Consider the following 23,517-nt stretch of genomic DNA (forward strand, 5'->3'; position numbering starts at 1 on the left):
GGTACTGCAGTACCGGCTGGATGATCTTTAGCCCCGCAGAGTTTTGATCCAGGCGCATCTGTACACGCCCGCATCAGAACTCCCCACTGCACACTGTGGAGCATGCGGCTGGAGCCGCTTGCTTCACAGTGTGCACTGACAGGGTTTTCTATGGCGGCTATTCAATGAATAGCGCCTGCAGAAAACTGACATGTCAGTTGTTTGCGGCGGCGGCGCTAGGGGTCCCGGCTGGAGCATATTCTGTGTGTATACACTCCGTCCGGGATCCCATACACGGCAAAGCAACGTATCTTTTGGTAATAATCAAGGCTGTCTGGACATAGCCTTAAGATGTACAGTGAGTTTTTCCTATATGTATGTGGATCACATTGGTTGCAGACAGAAAGAAGTCTGGACTAATGCATCGATTTATAGTCCAGTCTTTGCTGACTAGTTTGGAGCATATTTTTGCTTTGTTTTAGTGACTTGAATTCATTATTTTCCATTTTAGCCACTGTTTTTAGAACAGGAAATTTTATAAGTCTACTTCAAAAAATGAAAGAGGTTATAAGAAATTTCAGGTCAGAAGAGAGATGCTTTTATAACTTGTGGATGTATAATGCATTGTAAACCTGCACAAATTGCATTGCTAACGGTTCCCCTGGCATCAGTAGTAATCTCAGTACTTTTCTGTGCTAGAGGCTCGCATCCCTTATCATGCATCTCATTTTACAGCTTCTGATCACTTAGCATTTGCTTAGAATTGTAATGCATAATGAACACGACTGTGGAAAGCCAATGGTTTCAGCATATAACCCCAGATGTATTTTTCTATTGTGAAATGTGGGATTGATTTGGCAAGGGAGAATGTACATTTCATTCATACAATCAATGTCTAATAGAACGTTATTGTTTTTCTGTGTTCTTTACAAATTGCTTATTATTTATGTTTCAATTACGCATTTCAATCCTTTAGACATAATAGGTGTGAATGCGACACATTTCCCAGTGATTTCACATAATGTTTTGTTTTGTGTCTTTAGGCATTTAATTGCTGTCGGTGAAACGTATCTGAACTACTAATATTTTATGCCTAATAAAGGAATATACTGGACCCGAGATACAGGATTTACAGTGGTTAACAGTGTGTTATTGCTGTGCTGTGTTTCAATAGCCATAGGTAATTTATATGACTTGCTTTTGAGTGTTGGGCTTATATTGCTGAAAAAATAAAATACGTAAAATGGTAGAACAATGCCATGCCTTTTAAATAAAACCAATTGGTTGTTGTGTCTGAGCTACAGTAGGTTCCAGGATAAATCAAATACTTCCTATGCATTAAAGCGACTCTGTACCCACAATCTGTCCCCCCCAAACCACTTGTACCTTCAGATAGCTGCTTTTAATCCAAGATCTGTCCTGGGGTCCGTTCGGCAGGGGATGCAGTTATTGTCATAAAAACAACTTTTAATCCTGCAGCGCTGTGTCTAACGGCCGGGGATTACATTTGTATATGCATTAGGCTTAGCCCTTCCTCCCCACCCTCCTCATCATTAGGAATGCTCCAGGCAGATTGCTTCCTATTCCCCACCTGTGTGTATAATGAACATGGGCTGGATCGTTAATACACCTGTGCAAAGCTCAAACAGCAGTAAATGTTCCTGGATCATTCCTAATGATGAGGAGGGTGGGAAGGAAGGACAGAGAGGGTGTGCCAGCCTAATGCATATACAAATGTAAGCCCCGGCTATTAAACACAGCGCTGCCGGATTAAAAGTTGTTTTTAGCACAATAACTGCATCGCCTGCCGAACGGACCCCAGGACAGATCTTGGATTAAAAGCAGCTATCCAAAGGTACAAGTGGTTTGGGGGGGACAGATTGTGGGTACAGAGTTGCTTTAATAAAGTAAAGTTACCTGTTACACTGCAAATTAAAATAGAACTTACAGAGCATTAGACCCCCATTGTGATATGTGTATCTCTATGCCGAATTGTCGAGAGCATGTGGCAGCATATAGAGACATGTACTCTTTAAGGCTAGGGACTACACAGTAGCTTTGGTCTCACAATCTGTGTCCTGGCCAAAGACGGCAATGTGACGCTGCTGCAATATGTTTAATAAAAATGAATATTGAATCTCTATGACCCAGATGTGGCCATGACCTGATATTCATTCTGGATGTATTAGGACTCTCTTAGATTGCGATAGTGGGAACTTGACTTTGTGTCGTTGTAGATGCCAGTACACTTTAGTGGCTTTTCAGGCACACCGAAATCCATCATACGGATTTGAATCCCTCCTGCTATGTTTTTCAATGGGAGGTCTTGCGCGCCGCTGCTCTCCACATGTTGCGCGAGGCCTCCCATTGAAAGACATAGCAGGAGGGATTTGGCGGGGGTTTCAGAGTGGAATCCCTGCTCCGAATCTGTAGTGTGAACGAGCCCTAACGCGCATGGCATTTCTTAAACATACGTAACATGTTTCAATGGATCCATATTTGTACCATGTTTAGCTCATAAAAGTCAGTAGATTGTATGACGTGTGCTCCGGTTTTGCCTAGTTCGCATATTTGCTTTTTCATTCTCTGCTGTACTTAGTAGAATTACCAGAACAGCAGAAATTAACCTGATCTGTATTACTAATCTATATTTATTATCTTCATCCGCTGCGCTGTTCATTCAGTGCATCAGGTGCATTACTTTACCCCTTGGTGCACCAGTCTGCTGCCCCCTCGTGAATACTCATCTAATGCTTTGCAGAGCGCCTGCTTAATTTTTTAGTACACAAAAACATGGTCAGTCATGTTTTTTTTTAATTGTACGTAGAAAAATTTCATTCGTTTCATTTTTTTTTTTTTTTTTAATGTAAGTCAGTGGGAAATTGATTCTGCTGTATAGCATACCGCAGTATCTGTTTTATACCATCCTTTCAACGGTTTTTAAAAATTTTAAGTGTATAAAACCTATACATTAAATGGAAACAAAAAACACAGTGTCAATCTAACCCTAAGGGTCCCCATATACCTTTCACTTTTGTCAATATAAGGTGCATGGGGCTCTCCCGACCATCCACTGACAGATGGAGTCGGTGGAGATTGGGGTTGAGTGTGATGGAGGATCATTGCCTGACCTTTGTTCTGACAGAGACAAGTTGCGGTGAGCGCTCTCTGGCTGTGGCTTAAAGTGAATGTACCATCAGGCCTGGGCTGAAACACTGGAGGCGGGCCGACCCACCCCCCCAGTGGGAGGAAACCCCCGCCCCTCTATGACACTACTCCATTAGAATCAATAGAGCCGAATCATAGAGATGCAGGGGTTACCTCCCACTGGGGGTGGGTGGGTCGGCCCGCCTCCAGTGCTTCAGCCCTAGCCTGATGGTATATTCACTTTAAAGGGGTATTCTACTGAAACATAACTTTTCATATGTTGCTGCCCATGGTAAGACTAAAAAGATAACAACAAGCATGGAATGAATTTTTAGTCTCCTTCCCACATTTCTGAGCTGCTGCTTTCTGGTGAAAACACAAAAAGTTTGTTAGTCTCACCATGGGCAGCAACATATCAGAAGTTGTTTGAGTGCAATACCCCTTTAACCCTCCCCTCCCCATAGAGAATGCAGGATTGCCCGGCCATGCCTAACATTATTATGTGTGGGGAGGAAAAGGGGCTAGAAGATCATTGGTCCATCAGTTATTGAAGGTGCGTGGCTACTTTTAAAGTGATACTGTCTCCCCTCCCCCCCCCTTCTCTCACTTCATTTCATCGGTGGGGATTTAGGGTAGTTGGGTCCCATTTATCTGCTGGGGAGAGGACAAACTGCTGTGAAGCCCCACCTAGATGACACTGTCCACCAATGAAAGCCATTTTAGAGCAGAAAGAAGGCACAGAGAAGTTTTATACAGGTATATATTGAATGTGCAGCATCAACGCTTGTGGACGGTGCGGAGAACCACACATAGAGTAATGGAGGTGACAGTATCACTTTAACACTTGTATGAATAAACTGACATCCATTTCCAGGAGGGATTATGCTAATGCTTCCCAAGTTATGGCTCTACCACAGCCGTGTTCATATTAACTGGTGCCAGAGATTTGCAATTTGCTTCTATTAAAACAAAACTAAGGTCTTCCAGCACTTATCATCTGCTGTATGTCCTACAGGAAGTGGTGTATTCTCTCCAGTCTGACACAGTGCTCTCTGCTGCCACCTCTGTCCATGTCAGGAACTGCCCAGAGCTGGAGCAAATCCCCATAGAAAACCTCTCCTGCTCTCCAGACTGGAAAGAATACACCTCTTCCTGCATGACATACAGCAGCTGATAAGTACTGAAAGACTTGAAATTTTTAATAGAAGTTAATTACAATTCTCTAGCACGAGTTGATTTGAAAGAAAAATTTGGTGAACAACCCCTTTAGGGTTTCCCTATAGTGGAAAACATTCACTTTCCAAAATGGACAGTTCTTGCAATTGTAACTTTGGAAAAGTTGTAGTTCCACCTGTAATTGTATAATTCCCCACATCCCAGGGCAGGAGCTGGTGCTTTCCTGGTACTATTGGCAAAGTCTGCCTGTGTGGGCACAAACCCTTTAAGGGTATAAACACACACACTGTATACGCACCGTATTTACCGCTGCGATACACAGCAAATACGCAGCAGATTAGATCTAAATAACTGAACACAGCATCAAATCTGCACCATCAAATCTGCTGCGTATCTGCTGCATATACGGTGTGTGTGTTTGTACACTTAGGGTACAAACCCACACTGTATACGCAGCAGATACGCAACAAATACGCAGCAGATTTGATGGTGGAGATTTGATGCTGTGTTCAGTTATTTAGATCTAATCTGCTGTGTATACGGTGTGTGTATTTGTACCCTTAACAGAAATTGTACTACACAGGGTTATAACAGAAACAGATCGCTGATCTCAGGGAGAACAGCCAAAGATAACACTGGGTTGTAACAAAAGGTGCTCCTGGGCCCCAATGATACTGGTGCCATTGATGATAGTGGTGCCATTGATGATAGTGGTGCCCTCTGCTACTTGTACCCCTAATTAGAGGTTGCTTTCCATTGGTGATATCCATGTTAGGAGCTCTTGGAGTGATCATGTATATTCTGTATTGGGGTGTATGGAGGGAGTCTGTTATACTATACAACCCTTCCCCAGCTGCCTATGTGCCTAGAGCTGATATGGGGGGCTCCTACCTATGGGACCTCCCCTGTAATGAGGAATTCCCTAACATAGTGGACATGAAGCCCCCTCACACACGTCATTCAGTAACGTTCTATCCTGGGGTATATGGGGGCAATACTTAGTTACATTGTCGCACTGTATAATGCTCTGACGGGTGCGCCCAGGGCCCTAGAGGGAGCCGGCTGAGGCCCTCACTGGCCGTATAGCTTTGACAGGCATAGGGTAGAAGCTGCAGCTTGTATTACTCTCATTATATCTTATCATTATTATTTATTTATCATCATTTGTGAATGAGGAAGCCGAGATGGACGTCGTGATGACGATAGTGTGTGTGTGAGCCGCGAGTATCGCGATTATTCCCGGTCCCTATGTGACTGTAGTGATCCCGCCTCTAGGAGCCCGGGAGGAGGTCAGCAGCGGCCGCCCGCTCTCCAGCCTTCTCCCCGCCCGCACCCGCCGCCGCCGCCGCACTCTCCACCCGAGCCGAACGGGTTAACCCCGGAGCCAGATCTCAACTCTAATAAAGTGGCTGACTTCCTCTGGTAATTACAGGCTGCCGGAAGTACGTCACTTATCTGCTTTGGGCTTTTTTTTCTGCTGCACTGTACAATTCAGTGAGGAGAACATTTCCTCCCCCTCCTCCTGTCTCTTTAAGAGCTTCGATCGCTGATCTAACATCTCCCTTATTTGTCTCTGCTTCTAGGATCGGACGATCGGTGACCCGGAGGAGCCGGGGAGGCCTGGGGGTTCCGTCCAGCACCCCATCCGGACCGAGAATGGAAGGGATTTAAAGAGAGAGAAGAGGAGGCAGAGAGAATGGCACAAGCAGCAGCAGAGAAGAGGCAGGAGAGGCAGCTCGGCAGTCAGTGTCTGTGATTAGGAGCTGGGGCTTCCTGCTTTCTCTCTGTACATCTGTCCTGATCTATCCAGCCGAGCCCAGAAAGGAGAGGAGGAAGAAGGGTTATATTGGTGGAGGGGGTGTCCTCACTTCCCTCCTTTCCTCCTTCCCTCCCAGCAGCAGCAGCAGCACCACAACATGAGGGATTTGTGACCCCCTCCTTCTCCTTCTTCACCAGGATGCTGCTGCCTTTAAAGGTTCTTGGGCAGTGTCTCAGCCATGCAAATGGGAAATATTGTGGCAATTTAATGGCACGGAAAAGTTGCAATACAAGTGGTTACTGAGCAGAATTGGATTTGTGTGCAGGAAATATTAATAAGTAAACAGTAGCCTGAATTGCTTGGAGGGATCTGTGGGAAAGTGTACAATTGCTTACCGGATTATTCTCTTTATTTATACACGGATATTACATTTAAATATTTTTTTTCCCTTCATGTAAGTAGCCATTGCCTCCCAGTTTTCCCCCCAGTATCGGTCGTGCTTAGTAAATTGGATTTGTGGATTCAAGGTCACTGGTTTGGAATTTTTCCCTGTGGATTTATAATTAGCTTATTTTGTTATTGAAAGAAGATGGATGTCAAAATAAAACAGCAGAGCAGGAGATCCAGGTCTCAAAGGGACAGGGTGAGGAGAAGAGATCCATCTGTCAGAGATCCCCGAAACCAGAGCCCCTCCTCTGGCTCAGAAGCCGAAAGGGGCCTGGGAAAGGAGAATTCAAATCAGAATGGTAAAAATCCAGCTGCTTCAGCCAGAAATGCCAGACCGCCCAGACGTAAGCGGAGAGAATCCAGTTCTCAGGAGGAGGATATAATTGATGGTTTTTCAATTGCCAGCTTCAATACCCTGGAAGCCTTAGAGGTAAGAACGGGTCATGTCACCTTTATATTTATAGTTGATGCGCTGTTTATCTGTGTTTTATGTCGGACATTAATCCTCATGAAACCTTTGGCAAGTGTAACTGTTCTTTTGTCCTCTGTTACAACAGTATATAGCATTGTGCCCATAACGCCATCCTGTGCTCCCACTGTGGGATGGGCACTGCTTTTATGTGGCCTGAGACACTTGAGTGCCAGTTGTCTTTCCGTTGCCTCTCTAGATGGGGAATGATGTCATTCTGTCACCTGTGCAGGAATTAGAGGTTTCTCTGTAGTTGGTAGAGTATAAGCATTCATTTGCTTTACCAGTAGGTTGGTGTCACTGGCAGTGTCGCCCACTGTTTGCCTTGCACATAATAGTTCATTGTTATAATCTTACTGGTGTGGAATAATAGATGTGAAAGCACTTGAAAATATATTCCCAGTCTGATGGTGGTTATTAACAATAATGATGTGTTGTATGAAATTCAGAAGCTACTATAAATACATATCTAGTCTTGACCAAAGTAGGGTTTTCCAGTTTTTTTTTTAAATTGATGTCCTAGCGTCAAGATAGGCCATCAGCATTACATAAATGACGGTGCACCTGCACTGTTCAAGGGGAGTTTTCATATGGACATTTATGGGATAACCACAGAATAAAAATAATAATAATATTTATTTGTATAGCGCCGACAGAACAGAATGTCCATAATAGTATAAATGTCTTGAAGGTTTGGTTCCCACCATATCAAGGTAGAAGGCCCCTCAATCCCATCTAGCCTGCTTGTAGCAGCCAGGGGTGATTGTCAAGCTAAGTAGCTCAGAAAAAAGTTTTACACAGTTGGTGGAACTCCTCTTTGACATTAGTGAGAGTTACATAAAACAGCATAGCACTGAGGGCTACAGTGTCTTGTAACTCCCGAGTTTGAGAAATAGTTTAGTTTGCAGGACTATGCCATTTGTGCAACCTCTAATAAAATCAGTTGGAGATATATAAACAAAATAAAACAGCCCTTTTGGGTGTTTTTCGGTTTCCTGACCACTTTCAGCAGCTGTAATCTGAACAGTGGTGGACGAGGGAACCTCTATTTCAAATAGACGTTTTGGGTCCCAGAGGTGAGACTGAGTATGTTATTAAAGGGAACAAATCGCCACAAATATGGGCAAGAAGCTAGTAACATTGCATAATATTCCCAGACACCCAGAGAGGTGTGTTTACAGACGAACCTGGAGCCGAAGGACTGCCTACATGACTAGATACCTGTAATTTCCATACAGCGCAGGAAGTTTTCAAGCTTGATATTCAAACGGTATGTGTAATGTAAAAAGAGAGTATTTATATGTCTGGGAACACTGCTACTGGCCGAATTATGCCATTTTACTAGCCTCTGGCCCAATTTTGTTATGATTGGTTCCCTTTTTAATGTCCGGGTAAAAATATTTGTTTAATTTTTATCTTTGCCTTCAAGTTTGTTTGTACATGCAAATGCCGTACTTTTCATAGTGGTGGTGTAAAATATTGTATTGTTGTCCTATTCACTTGAATACATTGCATCACCACTGTGTAGAGTATGGTGCTTGCAAGTACGGACCTTCTTGCAGCTGATTTAAAGAGAGAGTCAGTGGGGGTGGGAAGAGTCGGCCCCCACAGATCTTATTTTGAAGGCCCGTCTTTTAATTACGGTGCACTGAGAGGCAGAGAAGCCAGGGGGACCACTTTCTGGACATTTCAGTGGTACCATGGCTTGTGTTTAAACCAAATTGGTCTCTGAAACACCATAGTGTTGCAGAGTAACATTTAAGGCCCTATTACATGGGCCAATCTGGAGGAGCAAATAAGAGCTGACCTGACAGCTTGTTTCTCGTTCCTCGCTCACTGCCGGCACTATTACACGCTAACAGTGTGTGGGGGCCGCTGGGAGCTGCGGGAGGAGCCCATAGGAGATAGTGACGGTCTGCAGCCGCCGCTCCTACTGTGCTGAGCAGTGGCCAGCAGACAGTTCTAAATTTCGTTCCAAATATGGACGATAATCGCTTGGTCTAATAGGGCCCTAGTTAGCAGTGATGAGGGTGCCTGTTGTTATTTGATACAGCCTGTGGTTCAGGCAACATAAATTTACTGACATGGCTGCCCTTTAAAAAGGTAGATAATCCCATAACACTTTTAGTGCTTTGGGTTTTGGACAGGGTGTTCCTAACCTGACTGTTGAGCATTTAACCTGATGCTCAACCTGTCATAAATTTGCAGCACGGTAGTTTAAGTGGCAGATTGTCTGCATACTGGTCAGAAAACAAGTTTTTAAAGTGAACCTGTTAACTGGAAAATGGAACAGTGCTAACTGTTGTGAATAGGATTCAAGTATATTCATGATATGCACTGGTTAGTTCTTCCCATAGAAATGATGAAGAGAAACTGTCAGTCAGGCATCAGTGTAAGGGAGGATTAATGAATGCATCGGAATAATACACTGGACTCCAACTTAGCACCAGCACAAAGTGCAGTATGGGGCAGCAGATTACAGGTGTTAGACTTTACTGTATCACCACAGGGTTCCATTAAATGTTTATATTCCTAAACTCAGCATCTCTAGGACTGCTAAACATGTCCTGAGTTTTGGTACTGTTTAAAAAAATAAATAAATAAATAAATAAAATATACACACTCACACACATATAAACAAAACTTTAATTTGATATGTTTGGCCCTGTAAACGTAAATGGGTATTTAGATTTGATAACAAACCTCAGACTAGTGTTCGCCAGACTCCGGATATTGTCACTCATAACAACTGTTCTCAGAATTGTGATTCTAAGGGCTGTCAATCATTACTTTCTATTGTGTACATTTAAATTGGGTCTTAAAGCGAAACTGTCAGGTGATTGATGCTGCCTTATATGAGTGCAGGATATGATGGCAGAAGAGAAGTCATATAGATGATATAGATGTTTGCATGATTTGGAGCAGAATTTCCAAGTAAAAACTAGAGGAAGGGTAAGGCTACATGGTCATGCCACCAATCGTGTGACCAGAAACCACTGTGTTGTGCTGCCTGATTCAGCAATGCAACTTGACCTTATCTATTTGAATGAAAGGCGGAGTTGCGCGACACTCTGGTTTTTGTTTTGTTTGGATGGGAATTTCCTTGTAGCCCTAGCCTAAATCCTGCCACCAGAAGCGTTGCTAAAGTCTTGGAAGAATTAATGCAAAAACCCCAATACACTACCACTATAGATGAGCAAATTTAAAGAATAAACAAAGCAAAGTGTTTTGTTAGCTTGGCAGTCTGCTATCAGCCGGCTGCCTTTTGAACTCTGTACGGCTCTGGGTGCTGGGAAAAGTTGTATCCAGTCCTGAGAAAGTGGGAGAAGTTTCCCAGGACTGAATCCAGCTTTTCCAGGCACCCAGGGAGGAGCAGCAAAGAGTTTAAAGGTTCTAAGCGCTTTGCTTATATTGTATATTTGCTCATCCCTAACAAACACCCCACACACAAAAATACGTACACATATAGTTATCATATAACATTTTGTTGGTTACTTAATCAAAAATGTGTGACATTTTGCTGATTACTACTCCTCACATCTGTCTTCAGGGAATTGTGGCTGATAAATCTTGTTGAAGTAGTCTTTGGTCTCTACTTCACACTCCACGGTTGTGGGCCCGCATTGGGAACTCCCGGCATCGTGTATCATTATGGCGCTGGGAGCTCCAAACCTATTCACATTTTCCTGCTTCTTCTTCTACTTGCAGTCCCTCCCCCTTTCCACTTTGGGCACAGGGGGACACTACTTGTGCATTGGAGAATAGGGAAATAAAGCAGCTTCTTGTGGTCACATTCATATTGCTGTCAACGGCCACAAGAGTGATTGACAGAGCGAGGAGCTCTGATTAGTCACATTTAAAGGGGTTACCCAGCGCTACATAAACATGGCCACTTTCCCCCTACTGTTGTCTCCAGTTTGGGTGGGGTTTTGAAACTCAGTTCAATTGAAATAAATGGAGCTTAATTGCAATCTACACCTGAACTGGAGACAACTGTAGGGTGACAAGTGGCCATGTTTTTGTAGCGCTGGATAACCCCTTTAAGTGCAAGGGCACTGTTAGGATGTACTTACAGTTAAACTTAGTGCAGCACTTGGTGACCATCTATTCCCCCCCCCCCCCCCCCTCCCAATTGGCTGAATTTGCCTGTTGCTGATGCCAGGTTTGTCCTTGGTGGTAGACCAACTGCAGTACGTCTGCCGACTATTACACATACTATGCTGTTTTATCTGTTGTTGGTTGATGTCATGTCAGGGGGAGAGCATGCCTGGCGGTACACTTTAAATATGTACAGTTCTCATGATTGCTCTGCTAATTTGCTAAATAAAGTTGTATACACTTGTACTGGAAGTTGGGCCTGCGCTGCACAGCACACACCTGACTGCTCAGTACTTTCAGGCGAGTCACCGTTTCTTAAGTAAACAGCATTTGCTAAGTAAACAGTACTTGTCTCTACAAAGTAGAGGGGAATGTTTATTTTTATTAAAGCCTTTTCTTCTCCTAGACGGCAAACAGCTCCAGATTTCTCTCTCTCACATTAATCCTTCTGTTTCCTCCAGATTGTCCCTATAATATACACAGTGTGCTGATGTAAATTGGCTTTTATTTTATTTTATTTTTTGCTTTTCCATCTTTTTTGCTTGGTTTTGATTTAAATTATTTTTGTTTTTTACACTACTGTGCTTCTGGTAGCCCACAACTGTTATTTAGTCCACACCTCATTGGACTACGTATTGCAAACTTCCCACTAGAGATGAGCGAAGATAAAGTAGAAAGACAATGAATCGCTTTGTTAGCTCCGCAATGTGCTTATCAGCTGGCTAGCTTTTGAAGTCTGTGCCGCTCTGCCGCGGGTGCCTGGAAAAGCTGGGTCTAGTCCTTGGAGAAGTTTCCTAAGACTGGATCCAGCTTCTTCTCGCACCCGGGGTGGAGTTGTACAGAGCTGCATGGACTGACAAAGCATTTTGCTTTGTTCCTACTGTAAGTTGCACCAGAATAAAAATACAGTCTATAGTCAGACAATGTAAGAGCATGAATAAATTAAGCACAAATATTGTCAATTTTCTAATTGTGTGCGACAAAAGCTGTTATTAATAAATGTGAACCAAACTGTTTGGGGAAATCCATCGTGTACAAATACTCCTGCTTGCATTTTAGGGAGGTTTCACACATCATTTTTTTCCCTACCCTTTTAGCTTTCAAATTTGATGTGATTAATTCCATGGAATAGGAAAACAAGTGCAAACAGATTATTAATGGGAATAAAAATGTGGAAAAGTAATGATTAATTCCCCCAATAGTGTTTTAGGAAAAAGTTGTGTTTTTCAGTCCCCTTAGGGGGGTCTCCAGTGAAAGATCCCAGCGCCATAAACTTAGGCTGCATTCACATGTCTGTAGATTTTGCGGACCTACAGACGGTGAATGCAGCCTAGGTGGATTGTTTCCCCGCCCGGTATGATAATGACACATCACACATCAGTGGGGAAACTCTTTGAATTGCGGCGTCACTGTACTGACAGAGCCGCGCGGCAGGGTGGGAGGACTGTGATGGAGCTGAGGGAAAGGGCTGCATTCTGGGAATTGTAGTACAGAGCAGCTGTACCAGGAAGTCAAACCAAGAATGACAAAACTAAGACCCTCAAAACAGATAGATTTTTGGTGGTTTCAGAACTGGGGCAGTCAGGTAATCAATGCCATATGCTTCTAGAGCATGTTTATCTTTTCTACCAGAGTAGCCGGAGTACCCCTTTATCTTTTTGCTCATTTGGTCAGCCTAGTTGAGAATATACTGTAGGATTGGTTATCACAAACTTCTGTACCCGAATTAAATTGAAGATTGACTAAAAAAAATATGTGCCCAAGTGAGGAGGTCCACTATCCTGATTTAGATATTTCAGTATTGAAAAGCTTATGAAAAACTTGATTTTTTTCTTCTTATATTGACCATTAAAAGAGTATAATATAGAGGTTCTTGTGTCTGCCATGTGCTTACCTGTTTTAGCTGATATGGCAAGCATAGGATTTCAGCCATATTTAGACTTAAATTAGTCTCTTAGGGATTATTTGAGAAGTATTTCATGTGGGAGTAAAGCACATACCCTCAATTACTTCACACATAAAATGTATTCATGCATGAAATGTGTGGAGTTTGAGTTTGTATGACTGTTTATGTATACTTTAACTCTACATACCCTTTGTGGATCTTGAATGCCAGCCGCAAACAACAATCTGTGATAGTGAGGATACTAACCTAGCATGTACCTGGATTGGTATAATTGATTCCTATCCAGTATTGTTATAACCACCCCTCATATTGCCCTTTTTTTTTATGTAAATTTACTCCTCACCTTTCTGTTAAGATGTAGCTCCCTAGCGATCATGAAGATTCACATGGTTTTATTACCAAGGTGCAAGTCCTCATGCTAAGTCTAGTGATTTGCTGGAGTGGCTTTTGCACAGAAAAATGAATTTTAATCAAAGTTACAAATCTTCAATCAGGTACATCGCTTTTTTGGCACTGGCACAGGGATCCCGGTGGCTCAGTACTTTTTTTTTTTTTTTTAAACACTGCTCAGTTCCTGCACTTGGCGTTGTTCTTTTGTCGTGCACCAGCCCGGCTCTATGCACTAGTTTGACCATATCCCCTTCCATCTGTGACGCGGCTCTATTGATTTTAATGGAGCCAACGTCACAGACAGGAGGGGATATCATCACTGGGGGGCTCAGGCCTGGCAGGTGCACTGCAAAAGAATGGTGCCAAGTGTGTACATCGGGTGGCGTCAAAAAAAGGACCGTGCCACCAGGTTTCTTGCGCCGGCTATGTTAAAAAAAAAAACAAAAAAAACACAAAACAACTTATGGTACATTCACTTTAAGGTGCAGCACAATTATAACCCCTCAATAGTCTTTGTAAACACCAGGCTTTGTAAGCTGCCATTGTCGCCAACCAATCTCAGCTCAGCCATTAGAAGATGAGTCTGTCTAGATAGAAGGATCTGTTTTCCATGTTGGATCCGATTGGTTGCTGTGGATAAGTGTTACTGCACTAGCTTTTACCGTAAAAAACAAACAAACAAACAAGTGAATGAATATTTACATAATATCTTGCAAGCAGTTAACGCATGTCATTAAACTTAAAGCATACCTGTTATTTAGAAAAACATTTGATATGTCACAGGGACATGTCAAAAATTTTAATAGGTCTGGATCTCAATGCTGAGGAATCCACCGATAAGAGAGACTCCAGGGAGAAGCACATGTTCACTCGCTTTACTTCCCCATCGTCAATCACCCCCATCCTGCAGTACTGTAAACTTATAATGGAGCTGCTGGAGGCAGATAGCTGCAAGATGCACTCTTCTCCCAGCTTGTTCTCCTGGTCAGTGAGACCCTGACCCATCAAAAGTTTCAACGTTTCATTCACTGTTTATGGAATTCTGAACATCCAGTTCACCACTTGGCAATGATCAGCAGTACTATAGAGAAATTATGGAGTGGCGGTTGAGCGTGCATGCTGCTGCTTCATTCTCTTCGTGAGCTCATTATAAAAAAACAACCAGAGGACACAGTGAGAGGTTAGTTGGGGGAAAGATCAGAAGCAATGTGATAAAATTTTACTTTACTGAAAGAGTAGTAGATGTTTTAAACAAACTTTCAGCAGATGTGGTTGGTAAATCTAGAATACCTGAATGTAAACCTGCCTGGTATATACATATATCTATCCTAAGATAATAAGAAGGGAAATACTAATAGGGTAGATGGACCAGGTGGTCTTTATCTGCTGACAATCTTTTAGGTTTCTATCAATGGATGGGGGGCGCCTAGTGGTCAGACCCCCTACGATTGGCTAGTTAACACCTATCCTGTGTTAGGTAGGTGATCATTTTTAATATTCTGATAACCCCTTTAAAATCTTGTGGCATGTTATATGATCATCTTTGCCTTGGGCTGTTACTTTTAGTAAGTGACGGAGGTGTGATAGTCTTTTTGTAGCTGATCTGGGTACTTTGCATCCATTCTTGCTGTAAGTGGCAGATTCTCAGAAAAGCTTTCAGTGAGTGACTGCAGAGGTGTCTAAGCTGTTTTTGAGTATGTAAAAGCATAGTAAAATTAGGTTGTGCCCCCCAGTCCTCATTCTACCCTGTCCTTAAATAAATAGGTGTATGAGCTAAAGAAGGTCAGCTGTACAGCAGCTTTTATACTGCAATATTTCAATGCAATGGATATCTGTCATTGTGGTATCCTGTGCCACAGAGAGATGGTACTGTGTAGTTTATTTACCATGCAGCTTATAAACTAAACCTGCTGGAGGAAAGGGGCATTGACAAGGGTTGGCATTCTTCATGTACTCATTAAAAGTGCTTGAGCAGAGGCAGGCCTTGTTTTCTTGGCCCTTTTTAGAGTTCCCGTTCTGCCTTCTATTTTTATTTTTAATTGCAGACTTGAGAAAAACATCTAGTTGGGAGCTGTAACCACTCTGTTTTGTTTCTGTGCTTCAAGTAGTTCTTCTTTTTGTCTTCCATTCACTTTTCCAGCAGTCAATGATTAGGAGAGATTGGCCTTCTCAGCTCTTTCTTGCAGTAATTAAAGTGCCTGTTGTTTTTTTTTTGTAAGTTTTAAAGTGGGATTGTAGAAAACAAAGGCATCTCAAAGACAGGAGTGTATTATCCTCTTGTAAGTCCATTGTGCTAGTAGAGAAAAAATGTAAATAACAATAATAACTTTCACTTGAGCTGTATGATCATCCATCTTTTCTTTTAGTGTTCTTTCCTTTTTAACACCTTCATTGTCTGGTAACTTTCTGTCAGTATTAGCGCTCTGGAATTAAGGGAGCTTTAAAAATAAATAAATAATTTTGGGGCATTTTATAAACTCTAAAATAAGTGTTTGACAGCTCAAGAAATTATTGAGTTTTATTGAACGAATTGAAAAAAATTGTTAAGTCATATTCAGTAAAATTTTATTGCTGTCATTTTATGGCTGTAAAATTAAAGGGGTACTCCAGGTGGGGGTTATTTTTATTGTATTGCTAGGGAAGGGGTGGCTTTAGAGGCTGCCGGTAACTTGCCCCCCCGGTGCCAGCGCCAGGTCCCGGATCGCGCCACCCTCTTCTCCCGTCCGGCCGCCACTTCCTGGTCTGAGCTGCGGCTTGAGACATGACATCTCAAGGCAGCTCAACCATTCAGCGGTCATAACGGGGTCCCGCCTCGGCTGCTGAGTGGCTGACCTGCCTTGAGACGTCGACTCTTAAGCTGCAGCTCAGACCAAGAAGCACAGCGGGACAGGAGAATGGGGCGGCACAATCCGGGACTTGGCGCTGGAACCGGGGAGGTAAGTTACCGGCGGCCTCTATATCCACCCCTTCCCTAGCCATACAATAAAAATAACCCCAGCCTGGAGTACCCCTTCAAGTGTAGGGGGTAAGATTTATCAAGCTGTCTTACAGTACGATTCTGTTCTTTGCCCACAGCAAATGATTAGAGAGAAGTCTTCATTTCTCATATTGCTGTGGTGAAATGAAACCTCTGATTGGTTGCTATGTGCAACAAAGAGAATTTCACACATGGATGTTTTGCTGTGATCGCCCTGCCTTGAATTTCACAATTGGGGTAAAATAGTGCAATATGCAATACTGTCAAAATCACGCCACAATTCACAACAAAATAATGGGAAAAAAAACACATTAAAAAGGCAACAAAAAATGTGTGAACACAGCCTAAAGGTATCAATGATCGCTTGGCTGTTGGTTATCTCTTCCGTCCTCCCCATATGTGGAGTGGAAGGTTATGCTGCAGCTAGAGCTCTCTCTGCTAGAACAAAGGAGTCAGATGGTGATTTTCTATCACACCCAACCCCTATCTCTACTGACGCTATCTTTTGGTGGTTGTTCGGGATAGCCCCATACACCTAACACTGATGTCTGAACCTACGACAAGTGGTGGGTATAAGTCCTATTAGACGAAGCTGGTTTTTATTTTCTCTGATAAATGATTGCAAATAAGCGCTTTTGCAAACAGCCTAAAATCATTTACCATGATACACGGAAGGTGTTAGTTACAATTACAACTTCAATCGTAATTACGATTGTCTATATACTTTAGTATGCGAACAATCGTAATTATGAACGAACGATGTGTACATACACAAAGATTTGCAAACAATTAACAATGATTTTATGGTCATGTCAAAATGATTTTTCGCATTAAGGGTGCCTTCACACCTAGCGACTCACAGCGTAAATTATGCTGCGAGTCAAGTAGGTCCTGGCAGATCCCTTTCACTACATACTCGCAGCTGTCTGAACGACCGCTGCGTGTATGTAATTCTGCCGGCCCCTTAACCCCTTCAGCTGCCGCCCGACTCCTGCTCCGCTCTGTATACATTACCTCTCCTCACTGCACGTGTCCCGCCGTACTGCTCTCCTGCTCGGCCAATCAGCGTGTTGCCCTGCCGCAGCCACTGAATGGCCGGGCGGGAGAGCAGTACATCGGGACCCGTGCAGCGAGGAGAGGTAATGTATACAGTGGAGCGGGAGCTGAAGGGGTTAAGGGGCCGGCAGAATTACATACACGCAGCGGTCGTTCAGACCGCTGCGTGTATGTAACGAAAGTGATCTGCAAGGACCTGACAGACTCTTAGTGTAATTTACGCTGCGAGTCGCTAGGTGTGAAGGCACCCTTAATCTTTCTGTGCTGTCATTATAGTGCCGCGAAAATTCCTTCCGGCATGATAGTGAAACATCATGCCAGGAGAAACTCTCTACTACAGGGCTTCCCCATCTGTAGCGTCCATAAAATTCGGGACGTGGGAATTAGCCCTAACACTTTTGTCATAAATATTAAATTGCTAGAGGACCTGTCAGTACTCCTGACATGCTTCTTAATTCCAGTCTTAATGGCCCACCAAAATGTCATGTTTGGTATTAGTATTTCACAGGTAATATAATTATACTCAGTGCATCAGGTAATATCATAGGTGTTCTTTGTATGGGCTAGCCTCAAAACCTGACCTGTTGGTTGGGCCTGAGGACTGGAATTTAGAAGCACTGCTATAGTAAATACTTGTATTCACTTGAATTGACAATTCCCAAGCTCCGTTTCTTAGAATGTTTGTCTTCTGCTTCTCCTCTATACTTTCTTGTGAAACAGTACACACAGGCACGGGCTCCATTAGTGCTGTGGATTTTCCACCATGGAAAATTTGCAGCCTTTCCACACCAAAAACCACAGTAGAAATTCTGCACCAAATTGTGTTTTTTTTTTAATGCAGATTATTTATTTGAAATGTAAAATCCACAGATGTAGATTCATAGTGTTTGCACAGCAAAAGCTGAACGTAGCAAATTTTGACTTCCCAATGAGGTCAGTGGGGAGAATATGCAATAAACTGCAGCATCTCCACACATACTTGTCAATTTCCATAAATTCCCAAAAAATGTTTGCTGTTTTTTTTTCTTACTTTACTGTGATTTCTGACTTGCTGTGTTCACTGTGTAGTTCTTCTTGTTGCTGGTAGAAAATACCCTTGCCTAACATTTTTGCATATTCATAGCAGAGCTTTTTTGTATTGCTTTGGCTTTGTGTCTGCTACCTGGAGGGATAATGTCTGAGGGATACGTATTCTATCAGTGATGCATAGAGTAGAAGAATAAGACACTAACTTCAGCAACCTTATATGATGAATCAAAAATGACAACTTCATTAGCAACCACATCTGAGACCTCACGAGCCATAGCAGGACTGCAAGTTTAGCGCAAACGCCATATCCTTTCTATTCGGATAAAATTCCTAATCTCTACTGACAATATCTGGTAAGTCAACGTGATCCCCAATCAGATGAACTCATGTTGACATTAAACAACTTTGATCCCGTGTATCACTGATGCCGAATGTACATTTGGTTGACCGTGAACAGCGGTGAATTAGATTTTCCTGATAAATCTATTATCACAGGTAACTAGAAAACAATACTGTTAATTCATTGTACCTACAAATTGCAAGTTTCTTTTGTTGTGAGAAATGCTTTAGTGCTTCATTATCTCCCTGCCCGAGACCCTGATGCATATGAAGTTGTGTTAACTAATGAGAATGATTCTCTTCATCTGTGGCAAGATCTGGATAACCTGAGGCCAGCCACAGATGAGAAGTTAACAGGAACAGCTTGGGGCTTTGTCAGCGCTTGCATCTGTTTGATGCTGGCTTGTGTTTGTATAGTGACAAAAGTGCTATGAACTTGCATGGCTTCAGTATGTGATATCAGAAGATACGGCAATTGCTCTTCTTGTTTTACTCTTTTTATAGTCAAAATGGTTATTGTTCTCTTGCATGTGGCAGTGGAACTGAATTTACAAGATCCGGCTATATGATGTAATTACGTATTATTGAGAAATTCTACTGAAATGTTAAGAATCGCATGAGCAGTCATTACTCTAGTGCTTTTTCTGATAAAGGGTGTTTTGAACAATTGCAGTATTTTCCCCTTCGATGATCTATATGTGTTGGTGGGGTGTGTGGGCTGTGGTGGAAAACCCCCTTAGGTTTCTGGCATTATTATATGCTACAGATTTCATATACTGTAATCATAATTTGAAACTGTGCACGTGTGTGTATGTATACATATAGATATATTTATATGGGAGGGTAGCCACCTAGCACCAGCTGCTCAGTGTTGGTGGCTGCCTCCCATTCTCTGTCAGAACAATGTGACTCTGTAGCAGTAGTGGTGACGTGGGACTATTCCATGCTAGCGTTGGCTTACCTTAAAGGGGAACTCCGGGCTGAGGTGATTTTTGGCAGAGTGCTGAGGAGGTGGAGGATGAAAGAAGTAGCATGCTTTAGAGAGGTACTCCGGGCTGGAGTCATTTTTATTGTACGACTGTTGAGGGGGTGGATATAGAAGCCGCCGGTCACTTACCTTTCTGGTTCCAGCGCCAGGTCCCGGATCTCGCCGCCCTATTCTTCCGTTCTTCTGTTTTATCTTCTGCCGCTTCCTGGTCTGAGCTGCGGCTTGAGACGTGACATCTCAAGGCTGCTCAACCATTTAGCGGCCGAGGTGGCACTCCACTATGACCGCTATATGGCTCAGCTGCGGCTTGAGATGTCACGTCTCAAGCCGCAGCTCAGACCAGGAAGCGGCAGCGGAACAGGAGATCGGGGCAGTGCGATCCGGGACCCAGCGCTGGAACTGGGGAGGTAAGTGACCGTCGACCTCTCTATCCACCCCTTCCCCGGCCATACAATAAAAATAACTCCAGCCCACCGTACCCCTTTAACCTCCCCTGCTTCAGCACCGGTGCTGGTATCCCAGACACCTCTGGGTCTGAGCAGGGTCTTGTGACGTGCCAGGCCCGCTCAGACAGTCTACTGACATAGTGGGGTCCAACCTTGGCCGCTGAGTGGGCCTTACACGTCACGCCCCAGGTCCACACTCAGGAAATTTACATAAAGATCAACAGGTCCTCCCCCCACAGTGTAAACCTTTTCACAATAGGTATATTAAAACCCTAGGAGAGCCGTTTGCACAGTACGAGGCAAAGCTTTCTCCCTTCCAGGATCATGTGTCATTGCAGAAGTGTTTAACCTGTTCAAGAGTCATGTGTCTAACAGGTCCCTGAGGCCTGTTTAATAACCTTCTAGAAATCGCCTGAAAATAATGTAGAGAAGCAACTAATTACATAATAATGCAGTCAGCTTGGCTTAATGTAACCTGTGCAGTTATGTACCTTGTTGCTGTAGCAACAGAATATAGCATACCTGGACCAAGTCACTTACCCCTGAAAAGTCTAAAGGATGGAATGCGTGGGGCCAAATCTCCTGTGCACCCACTGCTTGAGCAGTATCTTTTTTTATTATTTGTTGAATATTTTTCTCTTGCACTACTTTGCATGGATATACTGTTTTGCACTTTAAATTTCATTTTCTGGTCGTTGTTTACATATATGGTTTCTGCTTTTGCCCTAGTACACTGCTCTCTGTTATCCTATTACTTATTTATGTAGTTATCGGTATTTGCTGCTTGTGGGATTTATTAATTCTTGTGGGTGCAGGGACCAGTATGTGGATTTTTCATTAAAGTGTACCTGTCCTTATAACTTTCAAAATCTAAATTAACAGTAGATGTGAAAAAAAGCAAGTTTGCAATATACATTCATTATTTTCTTTGTTTTTATCATGCCGTAAAATAAAGCTGAACTTACCAGAAATCCAGGTCCAGTCCCCTGAAGGCAAATTTTCTTGCTGGTTGGAAAAAACAGACTAAACACAGGAATTCTGGCCAATATAGAGAGTCACAGCTTAATATGTCTGTCAATCACATGACTTCTCTCTGTGAGCGCTCAGATGACCTGGAATACACAGGACTTCCTGTTTTCTGACGGTTTCCTGTTTTTTGAGGGGGAAAAAAAAGCCAAAGAACAGGAAGTGCCGTGTTTTCCATGATAACTAAAAAAAATTAATGAATGTAAATTGGAAACTTGCCTTATATCACATCTACTGTTGATTTAGATTTTTAAAGTTATAACTAAGGATGGTCCGAACCTGCCGAGGTTCGGGTTCGTATGAACCAGAATGCTCGGCATCAGATTCCCGTTGTCTGGCCGCTCCGTGCAGCGGGTGGATACAGCGGGAGGACCGCCTGGAAAACTGGGATACAGCCTATGGCTATGGCTGTATCCCAGTTTTCCAGGCGGTCCTTCCGCTGTATCCACCCTCTCCACAGAGGTGGAAGACAGCGGGAATCATTGCCGAGAGTTCAGGTTCGTACGTACCCGAACCTCGGCAGGTTCGGACCATCTTTAGTTATAACGACTGGGACACTTTAAGTGTTTTTAACTGTAATGTGGTCTTTGGTTGCTTGGTAATAAAGGATAAATCTTTTCATCTAATACTATGAGGAGCAGCCCATTTATACTTGTTTGTTCTCCTTATTGGTAAATTGTACGTTTTTGAGCCTGGGGGGCTTCCGCTTAGTTTTGGGATATTTGTAGTGTCCCTATGTAACTTCTTAATTTTAGGGAAGGGAGACATACGGTACCTTTTTATATATCCCGCTGTGCCTCAAGAATGTAAGAAAAATGCTTTTATTCTCTGGTACAAAGAGAGGCTTTCCCTAGTTCCTTGAATCCCAAGCAGGTTTGGGTATGGTAGGGGGGAGTAAAAAGGTGTTACAGCTTCTTCGGGAAAAGCCTTTTTGAATCTATGTACTCAAGGTAAGATGTGCTTATATAAAGGGGAGTAAGACTGATAAATAATGACATCTTTGGTACCTACTAACTTCATGTCCCCAAACCTGAAACCACCACACAGCAGAGCTCAATATTACTGTGAAAAGAGAGGAAGGTAAGTGTGTTTGTGTGGTCTAGTATTTTTACAATTACCTTTTCTCTGGGCATTTCTATGTGACAGAACCTGCTGCCTGGAGAATCTGTTTAAATAAGCTCACAAACTATATATGTGAAACAAAAAATCCATATTCTATCCCATATGTATCAATACAGATGCTAATCCTTTTCCTAATTCTAGGATTGGAGCAGCCTTCTTTATGAGAAGGGATATGTTATAATCGGTTAAATATTGGTTTGTCTGATTGAATAGAGGTTACACCGACATTTGTTCGCACACAAGTCAATGTAAAATATTGGCATTAGAATTACCACAACCTCAATGTTCTCCTGTGGGAAGGAAGATGCTATTTGTTGTATTTTTTTTTAGTGAATTATGATTTCCGTCTACAGAACGCTCACACATTGTGCGCTTTAAACGTATGTAATGATTGGCCACTTGGGCTCTTCTGTTTTGAAGCGTAATTCCCTTTTAAGCCTCACACAAACCACGCTTTGTTCTCAATTGGCAAAAGATTCTTTTATGGGGATTGAAAGTTGTTGACGTGTAAGCAGTGTGCAACAGTGCACTACATGTATAAATAGCATTATGTGGACATGCTAAGCTCTTCCCCCTGGTGTTCACGCACAGATGTCAAGACTACAAACTACAGCTTCTGTAGATTTTTATTTATTTACTTATATATATAATATTATATTACTTATATATACTTTATTTGCGGTTTTAAGTATACACATTTTTAATACATTAGGGGACTTTCACCTGCAATCTTCTGATCTTTCATATTATACACTACTATGCATTATGCTGACAGGCAGTGTGTACAGCCATGCTTTAAAGTGACTGTACCACCAGGCCCGGGCTAAAGCACTGGAGGCGGGCCGACCCACACTTAGTGGGAGGAAACCCTAGCCCCTCTATGATAGGGTTCAATTGATTCTAATGGAGTCACGTCATGGAGGGGCTGGGGTTTCTTCCCACTAAGGGTGGGTCGGCCCGCCTCCGATGCTTCTGCCTGGGCCTGGTGGTACAGTCACTTTAAGCTTATACATGGTAATCCTAGGGGCATTCAGAATGTAAACCTATCGGCACCTGACGGTTGTGTCTCCTCATTGGGCTACCGATGGGGTGTCAGAGCTTTGCTGATTTGTTTCTGAAGTAAGTAAAGGGTTAAACTGCTGGGGTCGGAGGTTTCCCTTGTC

The 23,517-nt window shown here is 42.9% G+C and overlaps 1 protein-coding gene across 14 annotated transcripts in view; it reads left to right on the forward strand.

Moving 5' to 3' along the window:
* Positions 1 to 23,517, forward strand: part of FBRSL1 (fibrosin like 1) — a 431,893-nt gene that overhangs the window by 61,463 nt on the left and 346,913 nt on the right. For 11 of the 14 annotated variants that reach the window (XM_069961046.1, XM_069961041.1, XM_069961052.1 and 8 more), the window contains exon 2: positions 5,886 to 6,938. In XM_069961046.1, the coding sequence (XP_069817147.1) occupies positions 6,651 to 6,938 (288 nt within the window). In that variant the 5' untranslated portion in view covers positions 5,886 to 6,650. Of the gene's footprint in view, positions 1 to 1,047; positions 1,160 to 5,394; positions 5,745 to 5,885; positions 6,939 to 23,517 lie in introns of those variants that run through there. The other 3 variants (XM_069961039.1, XM_069961037.1, XM_069961038.1) reach the window with 3 other exon arrangements.

This window comes from Dendropsophus ebraccatus, chromosome 3, assembly GCF_027789765.1.
Source record: "Dendropsophus ebraccatus isolate aDenEbr1 chromosome 3, aDenEbr1.pat, whole genome shotgun sequence".
In the NCBI taxonomy this organism is placed as follows: domain Eukaryota; kingdom Metazoa; phylum Chordata; class Amphibia; order Anura; family Hylidae; genus Dendropsophus; species Dendropsophus ebraccatus.